Source organism: Taudactylus pleione, unplaced genomic scaffold (assembly GCF_031769625.1).
Source record: "Taudactylus pleione unplaced genomic scaffold, aTauple2 ptg000244l, whole genome shotgun sequence".
Lineage (NCBI taxonomy): Eukaryota > Metazoa > Chordata > Amphibia > Anura > Myobatrachidae > Taudactylus > Taudactylus pleione.
The window spans coordinates 14,521,801-14,536,096 of NW_028284646.1; the positions used below are offsets into that span (position 1 = coordinate 14,521,801).

The 14,296-nt window shown below is 43.9% G+C and overlaps 1 protein-coding gene across 1 annotated transcript in view; it reads right to left on the reverse strand.

Annotated features, from left to right (window-relative positions):
* Positions 1 to 13,854, reverse strand: part of LOC148516706 (5-hydroxytryptamine receptor 3A-like) — a 62,664-nt gene extending 48,810 nt beyond the window's left edge. The window contains exons 1-4 of the mRNA XM_088479740.1: positions 13,812 to 13,854; positions 11,313 to 11,476; positions 6,115 to 6,159; positions 3,297 to 3,406 (exon numbers count right to left, since the gene is read on the reverse strand). Of these exons, the coding sequence (XP_088335866.1) occupies positions 3,297 to 3,406; positions 6,115 to 6,159; positions 11,313 to 11,476; positions 13,812 to 13,854 (362 nt within the window). The remainder of the gene's footprint in view (positions 1 to 3,296; positions 3,407 to 6,114; positions 6,160 to 11,312; positions 11,477 to 13,811) is intronic.
* Positions 13,855 to 14,296: the final 442 nt, after the last annotated feature.

Below are 14,296 nucleotides of genomic sequence, written 5' to 3' on the forward strand. Positions count from 1 at the left end.
TATTCAGGCACTTTGGGGGTTACACCACCCTTCAACAGACGAGCCAGCCGGCTCTTGATTTATGACACAGGCTCACACTTGGCGCTGCTACTTTGTTGATGCACGTGCGGCTAATGCGCACACAAGTCACAACACACTTATTATTGTTATTTCCTACTACAAAAAGATATGATGAAATGAAGGGTACAATCAGATGCATTATGATATGTAATATTTATATTTGATGCTTCATGATATTGCTATCTGAAGACTTGATTTTGCTATCTAAAGAATTTATGTGTATATGAATGATCTAAATATTTTGCCCTATCAAGAGATGGATTAATATATACATTGACTGTAATATTGAGATATTTATAATCTTGAAATTATTAATTTCAGTGATTCAGGGATTTCCTATGGAAATTATTTTTGTTTTTGCTGTGTCAGATATATTTCACCTATTTGTGTATATACAGTAAGTGTTTAGTGGATGTTGTATACGTAAACACATTAAATCAAACCTATTTTTTAGAGCATACATTATTAAAAGTTAAATTTAAATTTTCATCATTATCCATTAATGTAAGGAGTGCTCACATAACAGAGTTCTTTTTCTCTTGTTTTGTCTACTATTGTTCTTAACTCTAGTGAGCACCACCACTGCCGTGTACATTTTGTTTACTTTCCCCATGTTTTCCAGTTGATAATAAGGAATGGGGGTTTAGTAATAAGAATATATACTATATAATATTTTTATTTGCCTGCGCGTCGATATCCCTGTCCCCCTTTCCCTTAATTTTTGCAAGAGAAGAAAGCACAGCTGCCACTGTGGCCTGCTGTAATTTTATTAAGGTGAACCGTTAACAGGGAGAATCGGGAGTTCCCTTGTATACTACATTATATACAGCATACTTAAGTCACTGAGGTAGATGTACTAAGCTCTGGAAAGTGATAAAGTGCAGAGTGATAAACTTCCAGCCACTCAGCTCCCAACTGTCATGTTACAGGCTGTGTTTGAAAAATGACAGTTATGAGCTGATTGGTTGGTAATTTATTACTCTCCAATTTATCACTTTCCAGAGCTTGGTACATCTACCCAGTGTCATTGAATGATACTCCTATATGGTACATAAACCAATGTTAAAATGGTTCAATAAATAATGTCATATTCAATCTTACATGATATAAATACTCCCCACCAGTTCATGTACCATATAGGAGTATCATTCAATGATACTAAGTAGTATGCTGTATATACTGTTGTATACAGGGGGGCTCCCAAAGTGTCAGAGCTATGGGGAGCTGAATCCCTGACTGAAGTCTCATGTTACATAATGCTAGATATAACCCCAGCAGCAGCAGTAACGCAGGAACTAGCAGCCCTCACACATCTCAGCCCTCCCTTACTATGAAATGTTTGTGTTTTTCAAGGTTTATAATATTCAAAAGTTTCTGTTGATTAATCCTCGCTTTATAGCATAGCTGTTTAAACATTGATTTTTTTTGTTTATTGAAAATCTATCCAATAAAAAGATCTTTAAAAAAAAAAAAAAACATTGATTTTGTTGAAAGTACCAATAAATCTAAAGGTTTCATTTTATTGACTGTTTACATTTTTATTCCCGTGAATGGGTACTTAGGGGCCCTGTGCATTGCTTTGCCCAGGGCCTACAATGCTGTTAAGGGAATTGGTATGAATGGCGGTTCAAATCCAGACAGCGGCTGGCCAACATGGCTGAAAATCCCGATCGTCCCAAGGTAAGTATTAACTAACCTAACCTCCCCCCCTAACCCTCCTTAGGGGTGCCTAACCCTAACCTTCCTCCCAGTATCTAACCCTAATCCCCCCTCTAAATGCCTAAGCCTAACCCCCCTTCCCTGCCGCCTAAACCTAAGTCCCCAGGGGGGTGCCTAACCCTAACCATCCCTTCCCCTAGCCTAACCCTAACCTCCCGGGGGGGGGGTGCCTAACCCTAAGAGTCCCCTGGGAGCCCTAAACCTAACCCTCCTCCCCCCCCGCGGCTGTCCGCAGCGGCGCCCGGCATCACTTCGATCGGGATCCCGGGCGCCAGTCTCCCGGCTTCAGTAAAATGACAGGCGTCTACATTTAGACGCCTGTCATTTAACCCTCACCGGAATAAAGCAGTCGGGAAGCCGGCTGTCGGGATTACGTCCGCCGGCTTCCCGACTGCATACCCTGTTAAGACTGCCCTGATTATAACCTCTTAAAGTTATATGTAAAGAGTATTTACGCCTATATGCTGAGTCTCGAGGTACATCCAGCTCTGCACCAGTAGCATATGCTCCAGGTTTATGTCAGTCCTACATACACCCAGGTACACTTACACCCAACTAGGTAATAAGCAGATGAAAAGGGTTTTTTAACATTTGTTTTGATAGTGAAAAACACATTTGCTATTTGATTTAATTTAAATAAAAAAAGATCTGTAATAGAACTAGAGATGTGCGCTTCTGTTCTCCAGAACTCCGAATCCACTTGAATTTTGTGAATCCGGACAGATCCGAGTCGCATTTCTGAACTTTCAGCATAGTATAATAGTTCCGAATTCGATTTTAAATCCAAATTTTGGTTATTGGATTGCAAAAATGACATGATTTTAGCTGTTTTAAAAACATTTTTATAATTTTTTTTTTTAATCCAGATCCAAAACTAAAACAATTGAGGGTGGTTTTCAAGACCAAAACACGAAGATGAATCCAGATGCAAAACCAAAACACAGGGGTTAGCGCACATCTCTACATAGAACAGGTATAATCTACCTTCTTGGGTACGTATGAATTGGCTAGCTAGTGCTGGTTACCGCCTCCATTACCATCTGCGTTTCTTTGCTCCAGGCCTCAGGTACCCAAAAGTGGCACAGCTACTGACAGGCACACATCCTACTCCAGCCTCATTTGTTTTCCCCTTTCTTCCCAATTTCCGCCTCTCAGGTGCAAGAACAAAATCTGCTCATAGACAAAACATTTGTGGGCCTGTGCAGAACCAAATTGGTTATTTGATGCTAAGGATTTGTGTACGACCAACTCAGCATGAGTATCATCGGCCTCAGTCTTACCCTCTTTTTCTAGGGGTTCATTTTCTCCTTCCCAAAAGAATGTCTCAGAAGATAATTCATGTCTGTGTTTTATGGTATACAGCTGTATCCTACTATTGAGAATGATCACTTTAAAAGGCTAATGCTTTAAAATACATACTTTGTAAAGAAGTGTATCTAATATCTAACCACATCTAAATATTATCTTGCTACCCTACTAAAATTGTCACAACAAAACGCATGCCAATCACCACGTACAACTCATAGACAATTATGTCCGGTGTCCAGATGTCCTCTACTGGCAGTGACATTTTCTCAATCGCTCCACATTTCGCTGGACTCCAGGTCAAGAATTCATGCTGCCAAAACTGAGCAAAAATGGGGAGAGTGAAGCATTGCCTACTGGCGTATCAGTGTTATTCACTAAATTCTTTCTCACTAGCCATGATGTAAGTCTTTATAGTGTCGTACCATTTGCCACTGCCTATGCCTTACTACTATAAACAATGCCTATTGGTGTATATGCTCTTGTGAGCCATCCATATTCTATACTAAGGGTGCATAACCTATTCTAGTTTAAGAGCTGCATTGGGAGATCACACTCATTGAAGGGGCCACAATGAACCTTACTTGCTTAACCCTGCATCAGGCGCAGTTGGCCTGGCAGGTGCCACAAAGCTGTTCTCTCTCATCTCTCCGCCACAAGGGGGCACAGGGGCCTGCCCCTCCTAGTACCTTCCTATCTCTAGGTACTGTTTGAAATCCCCCTAGTCAGTTTTCCCGCCGCCTGCGTGGAGTGCAGTAGTGACCTTCCTGGCCTCTCAGGCTCATTGCGCGGAAATTCTTCTAACTTATTTACTTAGGTATGTATTTCTTTTTATTTCTCACAATTTTGTGTATTTTGCTCATTTTATGATTGAAAATTACAAAGGTTGTGGGTATTTTGCGGAAATATGTAGGTTTGTCCAGGGTGGCCTCTTAGGCACACTGCGCCTCTTAAAATTTAGTATTTTTTGTTTTACTTGCTTTAAGGTTAATAAATGTGGATTTGTGAATCAGATTTCCATATATTCTCTCTTTGTACACCCTAATGAAGGTCACTGGTAACCAGAGCCGTAACTAGACTTTTTGGTGCCCTGTGCTAGCGAGAGCATTGGCGCCTCAACCCCCCCATTTTTTAAATAGGGACATAAGATAGTGCAGCTGCAAAACGGCCACGGCTTCATGGGGAAGGGCCAGGGAAGAGATAGGAACATTAGTGGGGCAGCCAGGAGATGCTGGGGATAAAAGAGGAGGAAGTGAGAATGATAATAAACGGGAAAATTGACAGGCCCAAACAGCGCCTGCTGCCCTGCGGTGCCCTGTGCCATGGCACAGGTCTCACTACCCTAGTTACGGCCCTGCATACCAGACTGGGCTTTCCCTGACATGGTCGCATCTGATGCGACCAGTCAGAAATGCCCACTAGGCGGCTGCGGGAAACTAATCTTCCCACAGCCGCCTACATCAGAGGGACCTCCATGGCACTGGTCGCACTACCCTAGTTACGGCCCTGCTGATCACTTTAAGAGCGTTAGAATTGAATTAATTAGGTGCTAATGACGATTTTATAACAGGCGCCTGTCAGGCCCACTGGCCCTGAACCTGGGAGTCCCAGAGGTGCGCCTGACACAGGGTTAAACATGTAAAATACATACAATTTACTAGTGGTAAAGGCCTTCTATAGAGGCAGAAGTGTTTGCTATGCCAGAAATCAGGCCATCCCACGTAGAAACACATTCCCCTTTTCCCACTATAGCCACACATTTCCTAACCTGCAGCAACACCCTCATCATAACCCCATAGCACCACATCCTCCTGCACTACCACTGTAGTTTGGCTCCCACTATTTGTAGGGTCAGTAGTAGTGCCATCTAATAGATGCAGTGCTGAGGTTCTTAGAGAATTATTGCACTTTCTGTGATTTATGAAGATTATTATTATTTTTTTGCTGTAGACAAATAAATGTGGGCTTGTTTGCTTTGCATGCAATGTATGCTAAAGTCCCAGTCTCGCTCTGACTATGGGAATGAAAATAAATGATACAATATTCTTTAAAATGTAAAAAAAGAAACCAGACAATTGTCATTAGCAGGCAGTTTGATTAAATTAACTCTACGTAATTCCTTTACTTTTGTTTTAAATAAAAACCATTGCTAAATTCATTGTCTGAACATTTTGTCTTATTCCAAAATGCAGTGTATCATAACTTTAATAATGCTGTGATGTCAAGATCCATTAAACAAAAAAATACTTACCTGGGCAAGAATCTGTGGCTCGCTGTATGTTGGAGTAGAACTAGATCAATGAGTGGGAACCCCCCTCCCCTCCACAATAATAGAGTGGCAGCCATGTGTGGGGCTCCTGCCAGAGGAAAGGCGTATATGATGAAGGGGAGGGCTGCTGGCTGTGTATAGCCAGAGCCGTAACTAGATTTTTTGGTGCCCTGTGCCAGAAAGAGCATTGGCGCCCCACTCATTTTTCAAAGGGACATAATGCACCGAAAAAAGGGCCATGGCTTCATGGGGAAGGTCCAGGGAAGAGATAGGAGAGGCCAGGAGATGCTGGGGATGAAATAAGAGGAAGCTACAAGCAAGAATGATAATAAACAGAAAATTGACAGGCCCAAACAGCGCCCCCTGACCTGTGGTGCCCTGTGCGATGGCACCGGCCGCACTACCCTAGCTACGGCCCTGTGTATAGCGTCCTGCACCATGGCAGTCTGTCCTGATGTACTACACTTTTACCACTGCTGTTATGTTCCTTTGGTAATAATGAGCAAAGCCACTAGAAAAAGCTCAGCATTACAAGATCATTATTTCTTGAAGACATCTTCTTAATATGCAATTTTAGTAATTCACATCTTATTGTGATTTTAATTATAACATAATATACAGTACATTTTGGCATAATATACAGTACAACAAGGCAGAAATCCACAGGACAAATATAAGAAAAATGACAAACTAGCTTACAGGTTTAATGAACTTCAAGCCCAGGTCATGCTTCAGAAGTGCTCAGCATGGCAGCTACTTACCAGACGCAGCCAGAGGAAAGTGGTGAGAATTTGAGATTTTTCATTCTAAAGGATAAAGCAGATTTGATTTTGCTTAACTAGGAGCAGACGTACTGCACACTTATTATATCACATAATGGGCCTGATTCACAGATGGACTCAGTTACAGCTGCTACTGTGTCTGTGTGCTAATGCCGCAGCCGATAGTCTTCCTAATGATATTCCCATCGGCTGCACCTCTAAATTAGGCCCAATGTCTCTAAGTTACTGTTCAAGACCTAGAAACTAAGATGTGTTGCTCTTGATATGGTTCACAAATCTGATAATTTGCCATCAACCTAGCAATGGCCCTCATTCAGAGCCGTACGCTCTGAGCAGAGCGCACGATCTGAATGAGGGCCGGCCTCCATGAAAATGGAGCGTCCTTCTGGACGCTCGTATAGCTGTGGGTCACCACCCACAGGCTATACGAGCGTGCATTTTGATGGCCGCGATGGTCGAGACCATCGCGACCATCGAAATTGCGAGCCGGAGCCTGCGGTTGAGGTTTTCAACCGCAAGCTCCGGAGTGATTTTGGCTCTATCAGAGCCAAAATCACTCCCACTGACATCACTAGTGATGTCAGTGGGCCGGCTTTTGACGGGAGGCGTTCCCGTGGGAACGCCCCCGTCAGGGAGGCACGCCCCCGGCACGCCTACCAAAGGGGACGTGCTGTCAATCAACATTGACAGCACGCCCCCTTTGATCGGACACAACGAGCGAAGGACTTTCCTTCGCTCGTCGCGTCTGGCGCATGCGCACGACGGAGCTCCCTCCGTCGTGCGCATGCTCAGTCCAGAACATCGACCCACTTGCGAGCGGACAGCTGCTCGCGAGTGGGTCTGAATCAGGCCCTATGTTCCTTTTTGTGAAAAGTTCTGTTCTGTCCTTTGCTTCGCTGACAGGTGGAAAATGAATCCTATAACTTTAGTAAAGAAAATTATTTTAGAACACTATTGTGACTTAGGGCCTGATTCAGACCCACTCGCGAGCGGCTGTCCGCTCGCAAGTGGGTCGATGGTCTGCACTGAGCATGCGCACGACGGAGGGAGCTCCGTCGTGTGCATGCGCCAGACACGACGAGCGAAGGACTTTCCTTCGCTCGTTGTGTCCGATCAAAGGGGGCGTGCTGTCAATGTTGATTGACAGCACGCCCCCTTTGGTGGGCGTGCCGGGGGCGTGCCTCCCTGACGGGGGCGTTCCCACGGGAACGCCTCCCGTCAGAAGCCGGCCCACTGACATCACTAGTGATGTCAGTGGGAGTGATTTTGGCTCTGATAGAGCCAAAATCACTCCGGAGCTTGCGGTTGAAAACCTCAACCGCAGGCTCCGGCTCGCAATTTCGATGGTCGCGATGGTCACGACCATCGCGGCCATCAAAATGCACGCTCGTATAGCCTGTGGGTGGTGACCCACAGCTATACGAGCGTCCAGGAGGACGCTCCATGAAAATGGAGCCCGGCCCTCATGCAGAGCGTGCGCTCTGCTCAGAGCGTACGGCTCTGAATGAGGGCCTTATTTCATATAATAGTGAATATATAATGAACCCTGTATCCAGATATCACACAAACACATTGGGCCTGATTCTGAGGTGCAGGCAATTACAATATTCACACAAATGGTTGATTTTTGTCAACTGTGCATTCGCCTAATTCACTAACAATGAGCACTGCGCATGCATCCCACAGTGTACACACAGATGCGCAGTAACGATTGAGACGTACAGTCTCAGAAATACACTGGATATGTATTGGGGGATCCTGTCTCTAAAGGTGCATACACACAACGATTGAGTTAATGAGCGATTTTAGTAAACGATTTTCTACCTTGAAAAAATGAACTAAAATTGTTTACTAAAGTTGTTCATTTACTATGTTTATTTAAATGTACTGAACGATTTTTATGAACTACAAACGATTTTTGCATATTAACTTAATGAAAATCGTTGAGTTGACAAGTCTGACTGAACTACAAACGTGAACGCGCATGAACAATAATCGTTCATCGTTTGACTCAGAAAGTGAACGATTTTTTTCAAACGATTATCGTTAAACAATATCGTTTAACGATAATCGTTCAAAAAATCGTTGTGTGTGTATGCCCCTTTAGAGATTGAATCCATCTTTCCAAAGTGTTATATTGAAAAATGTGAAAACACATTTTAAAATTCCATGTAAGGTATCAATTTCTGATAACAAGGCAAGCTATGAACAGTAAAGAGAAGAGAAGTAAAGAGAAATCATTTATGAATGTGTTCTGTAAGGTGACACGACACTTGTATACACCTGTTTTAAAGGAAATACCAAACAGATAATTACCAGCATGGAAAAATGCAACTTGTGCTCCGATAGCATTTATTGTTTGATCAATCCATTCATCTTATGCTTTGCTATTTGAGCCTATTATCCCTGCCCCACAGGTGATAGAACGCTGCTTAAAGATTTAAATTAAATTACATAATTTCTGCTTTTCCCACTTCTCCCAGTTTATCTCCATTTTTCAGCGCTGGTATCTGTTTTGTACTGATTACTCAGGAGGAATATGTGAACTCCTCAATAACTGGCAACTTCTACTCATTTTTCACAGCTGCTACCACCCCTTACCGCCACGCAAAACCACAAAAGCGAGGAAGCAACTTCAGTTATACTCTGGGGTCTTTTTTAATAAGAAAGCACCTGGGTGGCGTACAGTGGGTGCAGATTTCTCACCATTTTATGGGAGGAGTTGGGCAGATATGGGCATATCATGCTGAGTGCAGATTGCACACATAAATGTGCCTACATTTGTACCCACATACAAAAATTAGATTGTTTTCTAGGCACACGGTTATTTAAATGAGATAAGGTGCAAAATATGCATTTAGTGGACTTTCTCCGTTTTGTGGAAAGACATTGCCAATGTACCTTCCCTCATGATTAATTTAATAAATACATGAGTATAAATTGAGCAGTATATTAGGAAAACAGAGGCATTTAAATTAATGAACGGGATGGTCCTAAGTAAGTAGTAAGTTGGACTTTATAGTGACATTCTCAGTATTTCTATCATGTGCATTCTCAGTTGGTTTAGCAGAACTTGGTGCAGTCCTCATTTAGTGGGCAGTTCCCAGGAGCAGGAAGGGAGTGTGCACCATGACGTTCCCTGAGGGACAGTGATAAACTTGCACAAGTAGAGATATGGCAGTAAGTCAAGTATAATAAATATTACAGGTCACTCTTCTTTCCAAAATATCTGAATATGTGTGTTCAGGTTTAACTGCACTACAAACAAGTCTTTAACACATACTTGCCGACCGTTTTTTTCAGGGAGCTGGGTGGCAATGGGGGGCGGGACATGACGGTCTGCATAATTAAGCCCCGCCCCTCATGTGAAATTGCTGCGATTTGCGCAGATTTAAATAGGGGGTGGGGCCAAATTATGTCATTAAACCCCGCCCCCTACATGGGGACCCGCAATCGCTGCGTAAATTCTCCCCATTCAGCCCACTTCACTAGGAATTGGGCAGGAATGTGGGAGAAATGCCTACTCTAACGGAGGATGCGGGGGGGGGTTACTCGAAAAATCGGGAGCCTCCCGCGACTTCCAGGAGAGTAGGAATGTATGCTTTAACAGGGATGTTGCAAGAGGTCACACAGTTTATGTGTTTCAAATTATTTGCTATAATTAAATGTAAAAAACTATGGAATTAGCCCATTCTGTGCACTGTGCATCTCTCTTGAGGCCTGATGCAGAGCTGAACTGGCCTGTAGAGGGCATTCTCATGTAGGTAACACAGGACAAATATTGGCCACCTTGTGTTCAGCTGTGCTTCAGGCCTTTGGAGTCTGGGCCTTAGAGCCAGGATCTAATGGGGCATACACACTAGACGATATGCTCCATGAGCGATATTGTTAGTATTTGGTCTTGATCTCCCAGGCTTTCCTGGGCAAAACGACATTGAGCATACACACTAAACAATATCGTTAACAATATCGTTCAGTGACATCATCCTGCACTTCCCTAACATTCAGTTCCTGATGATATTGTCAGACTGACAACAGACATCGTGAACGACCCGCGGGAGTGTGCATCGTCCATCGTATTGAGCATACCCACTGAACGATTTGAACTATATGAACTATAACGATATAATTATCGTTCATATCGTTCACTTTTATCGTCTAGTGTGTATGCCCATCAACACATACTTGTCTACTTTTGAAAAAGCATTTCAGGGAGATTGTGAAAGCAACACCTACTGTATGAGCGCGTGTTAAAGTGGGCGTATACTACATCTGAGAGGCGTGTCATAATTTATTTACATCCCTATGTAAATGAGCCCCAAAGCTATTAGTAAGATTTATTTGTTGATTTATTATTTATTATTATTATTTATTAACAGTTGCTTATATAGCGCAGCATATTCCGTTGCGCTTTACAATTGTTGATGAAAACACACTGATACTTTTCAGAAAATGCATGTAGCCATAGGGATCATTGTGCCTTATAACCAATTGCAAGGACATTATACTAATGATCCAATTTGAATATATATATATAATATATATATATATATATATATATATATATGTCTATTTTATTGTAGATAACAGCTACATAATGGGGCACGGTGCAATCAGGGAGATTGCTAGACTCTTCAGGAGGTCAGGAAGATTACTACTATTTTTTGGAGTTGGCAAGTATGATCTAACAATACTCCTGCAATTTTAGTTCAGCATAATTTAGCCTTTCCTATGTACTACTTAAGCCCCCCATACACCTACGCGATTTCTAGACGATCACACAATTTTCGATTAGACGTACGTTCAGTCTTGTTTGAATCGTGCATTTTTTCATCCGATGCTCGCTCCCGTGGGTCCTTCAATCGTATCTTATGATCATATGTGCAAGCACATATGTTCCATCCTATCGTGTTCAGAACGTGGCATTTTTTTTCTACATGCGATCCATCGTGTGGTAATTCAAGTCATTTCAATGACTGTTTGTCCCTATTCCCATAATGAGCGCGAGAGGCACAGAATCGATCTTACGACAGATCCTGTGCTAAGAAAAAAAAAGAAATGATGATGACGGGACTGCAGGGTAATCCGATGTGAATCGGATCGGATGCTGATCGCGTAGGTGTATGGGCACTATTAGATTCCAGTCCCCTCATCCCTAGAACAGAAGAAATTCTTACCACTCCAAGCACTGCATACATTGTGAATGAAATGTTCACACTAGTCGGGCGGCTGTAATTCAGAGTTGGACGAAAAGACTTCTTGTTAAACACAGTTTGCAAGGACTCATGTGAAGGCCCAGCTTCAGAACCTGTACAGTGCAGCTCAGCATTTTCCACTAGAGCTAGGGAGGCGAATGGGAGAGTAACAAGATGCTGGTTTATGAATAAACTGGACAAATTTCTACAGTTCATAAAATAATAAGATGTTTATAATAATGTGCTGTATAGATCTTCTATTTAATTTATATAACTTACAAGACAGGAGGGGGCGTCATAAGTAGTAGGTCTAAAAAGGTCTCAGATTTTCCCAAGAGTGAAGAGATGTGCAATATAGACTGTGTACTGTTCAAATGTGCCTCTTATATATATGTTTTGACCTACAGTTTACACTACACTACTAGCCTGTGATTTAAAGGCACCAGTGTGATTTCTGCGATATAGCCATTAGATTTAAATTTAAATGGTTGAAATGAAGTGGCTATATCGCTGAAATTGTGCAGATGCCCGCAATTTATTATTACCAACATTGTACTTTCACCTGCATTTCTGCCAATGTATTGCACTGTCTCTCTCATACGCCGCTATTCCTTCATCCAGTTTTCCTCCCCAATTTACCTCATCCACACCATGACCATGTGTTCTTCAACACCCCCATTACTCAGTGTCTATCTATTCCTTTATTCTGCCCCCTGTTCCCACCTTTATCCTTCCCCCCTGTCTCATCCACCCCCTCCTCTCCCTCTCTCCTCTTCTCTGCATGCCATCCTCTCCTCTTCTTCCCTCACCACCATGCCCGCTACTCCACTCTCTGCCTCTAAATTCCTTGACAACTTTGCTTCCTGGCTCCCTCACTTCCTCCCTTCAGATCTTCTCTCCGTCATCTTATATTGGGGGAAAGGGCATTTCTAGAGAGGAGGGGGCCCATGTGCAGTCTCCGACATGGGCACCCTCCTCTCCGTCCAGCGGCCGGCAGCGCACTGAGCTGTGTGCGGCCAGCGCCGGAGTTATAGACTCTGGGCACTAGAGGGTGCCCAGAGTCTATAATGTATGCACAGGTCACCGGGAAAATGGCCGTGGCAGCCATTTTCCCTGTACTGCGCATGCGCAAATGATGGGAAAATGGCCGCCGCAGCCATTTTCCAGTCGTTTTACAGTGCCGGATCCCCGCGCCGACGTGGGACTCCGGAGATGTAAGTATTATTATGGGTGCAGGGTGTGCGGTGCGGGGCCCCCCTGGACCCAGGGGCCCATGTTCCCCGCACACCCTGCACCCATTATAGATATGCCCCTGATTGGGGGGAAGATCTCCATTATCTTGTATTGTCATTATCCCCACAGAATTTTCTGCCTCTAAACTCCTTACCCTCACATTATCAACTGGTCTCTCCCAATAGACCAGGGATAGGGAACCTCCTGCCCGGGGGCCGTATAAGGCCCTCAGAATCATTTGGTCTGGCCCTCTGAGCTTTTTTCTGCTAGCCTCATCTGGCTAGCATGGTTCCTAGAATGGCACCCTGCAGCCAGAATCTATACAGCAGTGCCATATGGGGCATCCTTAGGACGCTTCAGATGGTCACACTGCTGCCCTTACAGCTCCCCCAAGCATCCTCAGGATGCTCCGGGCATTGCTGTAATCACTGGCAATTGTTGCCCTGCCACCATGTTATATCACGCGGAGGGGGCGTTGCCTGTACCGGGCCCGCAAATAATGTTAAATATATCAAAATGGTCCTCGGCAGAAAAAAGGTTCCCCACCCCTGCAATAGACCAATTTACCCACCCATGTTATATCTCTGATTTCACCAAATCCCCATCCCCCTCTCTGACCATCACCTTCTCTCTTTTAACCTATCCCTCTCACCTTCGCCACCTATGCCTCCTAAGACTACTTTCATTAAATGTAACATTGAGGCTATCAACACTGTTTCCTTATCCTCCCTGCTCGACTCACTTCTCGCTCCTATTATCTTTCTCTCCTCAACAAGCCACTTCCTTATACAAGGCCTCCCTTACTTCTGCTCTTGACTCTGTTGCTCCTGCAATCACTACTAACCCTCGCAGATCCACACCTCAGACCTGGAATTCTAAATGCACCAAATATGTACAAAAATGCTCATGTACCGCTGAGAGTCAGTGGCGGAAATCTCACTCTAAGGCAGACTTCCTCCATTTCAAATGTATGCTCTCATTCTACAGTGCTGCCCTTTCCCTAAACAGTCATGTTTCAAGAACTTCATCTCCACCCAGACCTCACGCCACCGACGTCTCTTCGTCACCTTCAACTTCCTTCTCTGCCCATCCCTCCCTCTCCTCGCCTCACCTCCTCAATCTCTGCCCCTGACTTTGCTACCTACTTTACTTGTAAAACTGACTCCATATGTCAAGATAGCATATCCCACCAGACCATCAGCACTACACCCCCTCTTTTGCCAGCCTACCACTCCCCATCCATCTTACCAACTCTGACTTCTTTCTCCCGTGTATTTGGAGATGAAGTCATGGCCCTCATCTGTTCTCTCTCCCCTCCACCTCCTCTCTTGACCCTATTCCCTCCCATCTCCTCCGCTACCTCTCTCCTTCTGCCTTTTCCCATCTTGCCCACCTCAGTCTCTCCCTCTCATCAGACACTACCCCACACAACCTTATATAATTATTTGAATACTATAACCTTATATAATTATTTAAAAACTATAACCGATCCTTCTCTCTCCTCCCTTTTGCCTCCAAACTCCTTGAGCATATTGTTTTCCACCGCCTTACCACCTTTATTTCTACCCACTCCCTGCTTGACCCATTTCAGTCTGACTTCCGTCCTCTCCACTCCACTGAAACTGCCCTGAGGAAAGTCACCAATGACCTCCTTGCTACCAAGTAAAAGGGCCATTACTCTCTGCTCATTCTTCTTGGCCTCTCTGCTGCTGACAGTGTGACCACCTTCTCCT